General features: G+C 45.5%; 3 protein-coding genes and 1 pseudogene across 3 annotated transcripts; 3 read left to right on the top strand and 1 right to left on the bottom strand.

The window, feature by feature from the left end:
* Window positions 1-420: 420 nt before the first annotated feature.
* On the top strand, window positions 421-1294 carry LOC117189862 (annotated as a pseudogene).
* Window positions 1295-1327: 33 nt separating this feature from the next.
* On the bottom strand, window positions 1328-1984 carry LOC117189864 (transmembrane protein 14 homolog). Its single transcript, XM_033394937.1, has 2 exons — window positions 1862-1984; window positions 1328-1766 (listed from the first exon to the last, which is right to left on the bottom strand). Exons 1-2 carry the CDS (start codon window positions 1935-1937, stop codon window positions 1501-1503), a joined length of 342 nt encoding a protein of 113 aa, XP_033250828.1. The 5' UTR covers window positions 1938-1984; the 3' UTR covers window positions 1328-1500.
* Window positions 1985-2274: 290 nt separating this feature from the next.
* On the top strand, window positions 2275-4722 carry LOC117189863 (protein preli-like; the record flags this gene model as incomplete). The annotated part of the gene is given in 3 exon segments (XM_033394936.1): window positions 2275-2628; window positions 2730-3142; window positions 4690-4722. Coding segments are annotated over 2 exon segments (348 nt in total), but the record flags the coding sequence as incomplete, so codon positions are not given.
* Window positions 4723-4773: 51 nt separating this feature from the next.
* LOC108159484 (chromatin-remodeling complex ATPase chain Iswi) lies at window positions 4774-9008 on the top strand. Its single transcript, XM_017292815.2, is given in 8 exon segments — window positions 4774-5073; window positions 5191-5347; window positions 5454-5484; window positions 5487-5697; window positions 5755-6009; window positions 6070-8185; window positions 8254-8414; window positions 8485-9008. Coding segments are annotated over 7 exon segments (3105 nt in total). The 5' UTR covers window positions 4774-5073; window positions 5191-5299; the 3' UTR covers window positions 8768-9008.
* The last annotated feature ends 103 nt before the right edge of the window (window positions 9009-9111 follow it).

Below are 9111 nucleotides of genomic sequence, written 5' to 3'. Positions count from 1 at the left end.
TTGAGGGTCACAAAGGACTCCGGAGAAAGGGTTTGCGCGATTTTAGTTTTTAGCTCGACTTTTCGGTGTCGCTTCTGGATCAAGACTGACTTGAACTTTTTGATCTTTGCATCGTCGATCCCTTTCGGGAATAGTTTTTCTATAAACATTTCAATTGATTTCGCCATCCCGAGTATTGGATTTCGTCATCCAAAGAGAGAACTGGGGTGTGAGATTGTTTATGAGAAGTCGGGTGTGGGCAAACATTGGTTTTCCATTTAGGCGAGTGTCAAAGATTGGGATTGTGGCGGGAGCCATTGAGATTGTACATCTTAGAAATCAATTAGGCGGAGGCCCAAGATTGAAATTGTTTTCGTTTTGGAAAGCCAAAGATTGTTTACAACTCGTATAAGAGCTCAATAGAATTGGGTACGTTAACTTGCACACACCAAAGGTTAAAGGCTGGTAGGTCCCGATGCTAGAGGCAATTGTCAATTTGCCGATTGCTATTTATATCTGAAACATGCGATTGCAATTGATTTTCTCTTTTTGTCTCTTTATTTTAGTTCAGGGACGCAGTCCGGCGTGAATTGGTGAGGAATTCACTTTTGTTTTCGGTAAGGCACGCGCTGACGAGCGGGCTTATCAGTTGATTGCCGCCGTCATGTTCATCGCGGCGTCCAGTTACCGCACTGAGGCAGTCTTCGATTACAGCTGGAAGAATGTTGTAGTTGCTTACTGGAACCGCTACCCGAATCCCTCCAGCTCACACGTCCTCACCGAAGACACTATCCAACGGGAAGTACGGGATGGCAAGTTATACTCGCGGAGATTGCTTTCAAAGACTAATCCGGTGGCTAATCCAAATGGGGATCTCGGTTCTACAACAATGTGGCGGTCAAGATTGTTGAGGATTCGGTGCTGGATCCGGTTGCGAAGACGTTCACCACATTCACCCGCAATCTGGGCATGAAGAAGATAATGGTAAGTAAACTTGCTAGTTTTTGCAAGGGAACGTGAAATCACATGTTTTGATTTTTAGAGAGTCGATGAAATCGTTACCTACACCGAGCAGAATGATGGAAGCACACTAGCCGTTCGTCGGGCCTACATCAGCTCGCAAGTGTTTGGCTTCTCACGTGCCATTCTAGAATGGGAAATGAATGGGGGGGCTTCGATTTGGGCCGAATTCTGGATTCGACTTCAGTTCAGCGTTGTGGCAACCGGAAAATTTGCCGGCTGTAATTATATGTATTCCAAACAAAACCAACTTTGATACTTTGCTGCATTTCATTCCGTGTGTGTGTGCACTCAACAAAAATATGAGAACGATGGCACGGTTGCTTTGTTGAACTCTTTAATTTTAATCAAGCAAATTGCATTGTTTAATTTATATTTCTGTTAGGCCAACCATTCTGTACGTAAAATTCGGGACTTGTATGTAAGCTTGTATATTTTGAAATAAATTATTAATATTTAAATTATGCCTTCAACCAATCTGGAAATCCAGCTTAGATCGCTTTAAGCGCCCTTAGAGCTTGTAGGCAGCGGCAAGTAGCGGTTGTACGACACCAGGTTTCGCACTAGAGCAACCACGGAGATCATACAGACAACGCCGGCAGGCATTAGTTTTCCAGAACGATTCCAGCGGGCACCCATTAGCCCAGCCAAGAACAGGGACGTGCCCAACTGGAGCATGGGGCGTGGTTGATCCTGGGAATTTAGATGGGCTCCATAGCCGAGTAGAGCTCCAAATGCAAGGCCAGCTCCAAGCGAAGGAATCGATGCTAATAAAATGACAAAGAGATAAGCAGGTTGGATTACATGGCCCATTAAAACGAATGTTGTAGCAGAACTGCGCTCTTCCGACGAAAACACTCACCTGCCTTTGCATAGCCCATGATGCCGCCCGCCGCAACTGTCGCAGCATATGCATAACCAAACCAATCCACCGGCATTTTAAATTGCTATACTTAACAATTAAAAAACAAATTTTTTTTTGTTGCACAAGAAAAACTAGTAGCTATCGATATCGATATACGATATATATAATTTTAATATTTTTGTGAATAACTAGATTTTATTTTCCGAAATTTTAAATAAAATGTATCTTAAACGATCTGGATTATAAGGCAGATCAATCACTATAAGAGGGATTTCTAGATTAATTTTACACGGTGTGCTAGCACAACAAGGTGTGACAGCTTATCAATACAAAAGGCGATCAATACAAGTTGAAAGAAGTGTGACAGCAGCAGGGTGAACGTTTATGGTATTCCGATATCGATAATTCCACTCCCTCTTGCAAAGTGTGACAGCAGTGGCCTTTGGACCAGGTGCGAACTAAATGAAATGGATGAAATTAAATAAAACAGTAGGAATGAAACTCACAGGTGCCATTATGACGAAACAGTTAACGTCGGAGAGCATTCCGATTAATGAGAAAAGGCCCAAAGACAAAGAAATTCACAGTTTTCGAGTTAGCCTGTCTGTGACGCAGTTACACAACAAATTTCTTGCCACAGACGTGTGGGCGCCCACAAAAAGTGGCAGGGGACGAATTATTCATAACAAAAACCACATCGTGCCCCAAGAAAGGGGTCCCCCACTGCACTCTGGTGCTGTGCACACACCAAAGGTTAAAGGCTGGTAGGTCCCGATGCTCGAGGCAATTGTCAATTTGCCGATTGCTATTTATATCTGAAACATGCGATTGCAATTGATTTTCTCTTTTTGTCTCTTTATTTTAGTTCAGGGACGCAGTCCGGCGTGAATTGGTGAGGAATTCACTTTTGTTTTCGGTAAGGCACGCGCTGACGAGCGGGCTTATCAGTTGATTGCCGCCGTCATGGTCATCGCGGCGTCCAGTTACCGCACAGAGGCAGTCTTCGATTACAGCTGGAAGAATGTTGTAGTTGCTTACTGAAACCGCTACCCGAATCCCTCCAGCTCACACGTCCTCACCGAAGACACTATCCAACGGGAAGTACGGGATGGCAAGTTATACTCGCGGAGATTGCTTTCAAAGACTAATCCGGTGCCCAAATGGGGATCTCGGTTCTACAACAATGTGCCGGTCAAGATTGTTGAGGATTCGGTGCTGGATCCGGTTGCGAAGACGTTCACCACATTCACCCGCAATCTGGGCATGAAGAAGATAATGGTAAGTAAACTGTCGACCCCAGGGCTGGGTAGTTCCCCTTGCCCGCCAAATGTAGACAAAAAAGGAAACATAATACTTCTCGGGACATCAAAACTAACAACAACCTAAAGACAAAGAAAATCATAAACAGACGGTTATCAAGTGGGTGAAGCTTGGGTGTTATCACTTCGCGCGCCCGCCCTACCTGTGACCGAACACAACGTTCATTTTGGCCACCCTCTGCTGGAACGGTAACGGCTGGCCTAATCCATGGCTTACGCCACGCGTCCTCCCTCTATTTTAATTTACTGCATCATGCTTCAGTATATATCCAAGCTTTAATAATTATAAATTGACAATTTCATCTTTCTCATTAATAAATAGATATACTCAAAATTATCACTAACCAAAAAGAAACACCAAAACGTTCGACACAAAGGCAAACACGGAAATAACTGCTGAAATTTCGTTCAACCAACAGGGATACCCTCACCCATACGTAATGGAATATGTGTAGATGAGTGGATCCAGTTTTACGGGAGTTAATTTAACTCGGGCCCCTACGGAGACTTAACCTACCAAGAGCTCTTGTTAAGGGTCCCCGGGAAAAAAACAATAAACAATATTTTTCCACAAATCGCTCGACCAAATACGGTGGACTGACGGGACCCCCCCCCCCCCCCCCCCCCCCCCCCCCCCCCGCGTCACCCACTAAGGGTTAGTCTTCTGGAACTGAACAGCTGATCGCAGATTTAGGTTCGTGAAAGGTGTTGGTGTTTTTACATATTTTTTTTTTTCAATGGCCAAGATTTTACGTTAAACAGTTTAAGCTAATACTAAATACTAAATAAAGGACAACACACGGAACAAAATAACATTTAATGTGGAACGGTGTTTGGAGTGCGGATTATGTTTTTTATTTAAGTTCAAACGACGTGGGCGGTCACTCGCCGTGGCCGGTCAGCCCTAAATTTATATAGGTCCGTGTATACGTGTGCGCGTGTGTGTGTGTAAATAGGGTTTCGGGGTTTTTACGTGGTGAATCACCACAACGGACCTTCTACAGGTCCAAGTGAGCTTGGGAGGGTTTCATCACTCCCCCAGGCTACCGCCTGAACCTAACCTACGTGGTGAATGAGACCAAACGTGTGGCACGCACTGGAAGGCGATGCAACGATCGTGCGATGTGGCTAGAATCGCCCTGGCAGCTAAATCGTCCTCTTTCACCCTCCCCCTTCACACGTCCCGCGCTTCTTGGCTCACACACGCGCAACTGGAACGAACTCACTCAGGTTCACGTCGGACAGTCTTCTTCTCTGCAGTCGACTTTCTCGAACTCGAGTGTTCCTCTCCAGGAAACCTTCTGGACCGGTTCTGGTGGCTATATTCCTTGCCGGTTCAAACTTTCTGTTTTAAGCACAAAATTTCAAATTTCGACGTTACTCTTCCGTCCACGCTCCACGATTTCCATAATCCAATCCACGTTTTCTAATATTTTCACTCCTATTTATCCCTTTTTCCCTTACTAATACATATAACTAATCCTATTCTATTCCTTATATCCCCAGTACGGCTCCAGCTCCCCCGATGACCCAATACACCATCGAGCCTCCCTGGACTTCCGCTAGATGGCGCGTCGTCCTCAGCCCTGGCCACCTATCGTTCAGGTGGGACTGGAACAAAGAGGAAACTTCCCAGCCAATACCGACGCATCATCATTACCATAACCATTAGGTTTTCTTTATGGAATGCCATTGTTCTACATTTACAGTACCCAAACAGTAAAAAATATAAGGACATCGTTAAATTTTCCTTCGAATTCAGAGACGTTCCGACTATCGCACAAAAATACCGATTTCGATCTTTTTCAACCAAAGAAATATCACTTAAACATATATCGATATAAAAATATATACAACCCGGCGACGCCAACTTCCCTCTAAAAATCGCATGTAAGCGCATTTTTTGTGTATTTTGTGTTCAAGAAAGTGTTTTTTTTTCTCAGATTATATGAACGTAATTGCATAAATGGTTCTATAACGAAACTCACTGACCCATACAATTTTCAGTTTGCACAGACGTACCCAGTACAAACTGACGAGAACCTTTTGTGCACTGCGAAAGCAAGGACAGTTTTAATTGAACATTAAATAAAGGCACGACACCGGCATTAAGAAAATGTCCAAAACGGATGCTGCCTCCGTCGACGCCACCGAGGAGAACTCTGTATGTAGAAAGCTGAGTGAAATTCAATATATTTACGATTAGTGACGCCATAGGCGGTGTCGGTGAAGCGTAGAATATTCTAAAATTGTTCTTCGCCTTTCCGCAGAATGAAACCACTTCCGATGCGGCCACCAGCTCCTCGGGGAGAAGGAGGCAGAGTTCGACAACAAGATTGAAGCCGACCGGAGTCGGCGGTTCGATTTTCTGCTAAAACAAACTGCTGAAATATTCACCCATTTCATGACAAACAGCGCCAAGAGTCCCACAAAGCCAAAAGGCAGACCCAAAAAGATCAAGGATAAAGAAAAAGAGAAGGATAAGGATAGAGATAAGGATAAGGAATTGGCTGAGTAAATGCATATAATTTTATATTTCTTTACGCGTACTTATGCCCACTGTCCCTGTAGTCATCGTCATCGCAAAACAGAGCAGGAGGAGGATGAAGAGTTATTGGCCGAGGATACGGCTACAAAGGAACTATTTCGTTTCGATGCTTCCCCTACCTACATTAAGGGTGGGGAAATGCGCGACTATCAAGTTCGTGGTCTCAACTGGATGATCTCACTGTACGAGAATGGCATCAACGGCATTCTGGCCGATGAAATGGGTTTGGGTAAGACTCTACAGACCATCTCTCTTCTTGGGTATCTCAAACATTTCAAGTGAGTTATCCAAATGTGATACGCTTCAAAAGTACTCAGAGCATTCTGATTATCCTGCAGAAACCAAGCTGGTCCCCACATCGTGATTGTTCCCAAGTCCACGCTACAGAATTGGGTGAATGAGTTCAAGAAATGGTGCCCATCGCTGCAGGCCGTTTGCCTGATTGGTGACCAGGACACTCGCAACACTTTCATCCGTGATGTGTTGATGCCGGGCAAGTGGGATGTTTGCGTGACATCCTACGAGATGTGCATACGTGAAAAGTCCGTATTCAAGAAGTTCAATTGGCGTTATCTGGTTATTGACGAGGCGCATCGCATCAAGAACGAGAAATCCAAGCTGTCGGAGATACTCCGGGAGTTCAAAACAGCTAATAGGCTGCTCATCACCGGTACCCCATTGCAGAACAATCTCCACGAGCTCTGGGCCCTGCTGAACTTTCTCTTGCCCGATGTATTTAACTCGGCGGAGGACTTTGATGAATGGTTCAACACAAACACATGCCTGGGAGATGATGCCCTCATCACGAGACTGCATGCCGTGCTTAAACCCTTTTTGCTGCGTCGTCTAAAGTCCGAGGTGGAAAAGCGTCTGAAGCCCAAGAAGGAAATGAAGATATTCGTTGGTCTTTCCAAGATGCAAAGAGATTGGTACACCAAGGTACTGCTGAAGGACATTGACATTGTTAACGGAGCTGGTAAAGTGGAGAAGATGCGTCTGCAAAATATCCTCATGCAGCTGCGCAAGTGCACCAATCACCCCTATCTGTTTGATGGAGCCGAGCCGGGCCCTCCATATACCACGGACACTCATCTGGTTTACAATTCTGGAAAAATGGCCATTCTGGATAAACTCTTGCCCAAACTCCAGGAACAGGGATCACGTGTTTTGATCTTCTCCCAAATGACCCGCATGCTCGATATTCTAGAGGACTATTGCCATTGGAAGAACTATAACTACTGTCGGCTGGATGGTCAAACGCCTCACGAAGACCGCAACCGACAGATCCAGGAATATAATATGGAGAATAGTACAAAATTCGTCTTCATGTTGTCCACAAGAGCTGGAGGCCTGGGCATTAATCTGGCCACCGCCGATGTTGTCATTATCTATGACTCCGATTGGAATCCCCAAATGGACTTGCAGGCTATGGATCGTGCACATCGTATCGGTCAGAAGAAGCAAGTGAGAGTTTTTCGCTTGATCACAGAGAGCACTGTAGAGGAGAAGATCGTAGAGAGGGCCGAGGTCAAGCTGAGGCTGGACAAAATGGTCATTCAGGGTGGCCGCCTTGTTGACAACCGCTCCAGTCAAATTAACAAAGATGAAATGCTTAACATTATTAGATTCGGAGCCAGCCAAGTATTTAATTCGAAGGAAACTGACATCACCGACGAGGATATCGATGTCATACTGGAGCGCGGTGAGGCTAAAACGGCTGAGCAGAAGGCCCAACTTGATAGCATGGGAGAGAGCTCGTTGCGGACTTTCACCATGGACACGAATGGCGAGGCCGGCACTTCGTCTGTCTATCAGTTTGAGGGCGAGGATTGGCGTGAGAAGCAGAAGCAGAACGCACTTGGAAACTGGATTGAGCCACCGAAGCGTGAGCGTAAGGCGAACTATGCCGTGGACGCCTATTTCAGGGAAGCCCTGCGCGTCTCCGAGCCCAAAGCCCCTAAGGCCCCACGCCCACCCAAGCACCCTATTGTCCAGGACTTCCAGTTCTTTCCGCCCCGCCTGTTCGAGCTGCTCGACCAAGAGATCTACTATTTCCGAAAGACTGTCAATTACAAGGTGCCCAAGAATACAGAACTCGGCTCGGAAGCCAACAAAATTCAGAGGGAGGAACAGCGAAAGATTGACGAGGCCGAGCCCCTCACCGAAGACGAAATCATCGAGAAAGAGAACCTTCTCTCCCACGGCTTCACGGCCTGGACCAAGAGGGACTTCAATCAGTTCATCAAGGCCAACGAGAAGTACGGACGTGATGACATTGACAATATAGCCAAGGACGTGGAGGGCAAGACTCCCGAAGAGGTTATTGAGTACAACGCCGTGTTCTGGGAGCGATGCACAGAGCTGCAGGACATTGAACGAATTATGGGACAGATTGAGCGAGGTGAGGGAAAGATTCAGCGACGGCTGTCGATCAAGAAGGCCCTGGATCAAAAGGTTTGTCGGATGATTTATTTATTTGTAAAAGATGTATCACATTTAATGAATATCACATCTCTTTAAAGATGTCAAGGTATCGAGCACCCTTCCACCAGCTGCGTCTGCAATACGGCAACAACAAGGGAAAAAACTATACCGAGATCGAAGATCGTTTCCTGGTCTGCATGCTGCACAAGCTTGGCTTTGACAAGGAGAATGTCTACGAGGAGCTGAGAGCGGCTATAAGGTAAGTGGAGAAGTCTGCAAAATCTGAAACTCTTACTTATTCTATTGTTTGTTATGATGCAATTTGACAGAGCATCGCCGCAGTTCCGCTTCGATTGGTTTATCAAGTCGCGCACAGCTCTCGAACTTCAACGTCGTTGCAACACCTTGATTACGCTCATCGAACGCGAGAATATTGAATTGGAGGAAAAGGAACGCGCCGAGAAGAAGAAAAAGACGCCGAAAGGCAGCATTTCTAGTGGCAGTGGAAGCCACAACAGCACTCCAGCACAAACGCCCCAGCCCAAGGCCAATCAGAAGCGCAAGAACGATGTGGTGGCCACCAGCAGCAGTTCCAAGAAGAAGAAGAAGTAAAAAAGTTACTGAACGGAATGCACGATCGCAAGATATTCACTTGAGATTTGGCTTTTCCAATCATTAGTTGCAGTTCCAGAGCAAAGACAACAGATTACTTAATATTTCACTCTGCATAGACAAATACATAGATATGTATGAACGTAGCTCTTAGTTCAGTTGCCCCAACAGCCACCACAGCCCACAACAAATATGCATTCAACAATTCAACTATAATATCATTGCGCGCCGCTGTATTCTATTCCACGTATTTGTACTTTGATTTTAAGAACTTAATTATTATATTTATATATTGCAACATCAGATCAATGAGTATTCCTAATGAACAGTTTATCCGACCTTTA

The sequence above is a fragment of the Drosophila miranda genome (genome assembly GCF_003369915.1).
Source record: "Drosophila miranda strain MSH22 chromosome Y unlocalized genomic scaffold, D.miranda_PacBio2.1 Contig_Y1_pilon, whole genome shotgun sequence".
NCBI lineage: Eukaryota > Metazoa > Arthropoda > Insecta > Diptera > Drosophilidae > Drosophila > Drosophila miranda.
This window is presented reverse-complemented; position numbering and strand designations above follow the sequence as displayed.

Bases quoted from the DNA above. Each gene is read 5' to 3' on its own strand.
- LOC117189864 (XM_033394937.1), bottom strand. From the start codon at position 1,937: ATGCCGGTGGATTGGTTTGGTTATGCATATGCTGCGACAGTTGCGGCG. The intron at 1,767-1,861 runs GTGAGTGTTTTC...TCATTTTATTAG, and splicing joins CATGGGCTATGCAAAGGCAG to CATCGATTCCTTCGCTTGGA.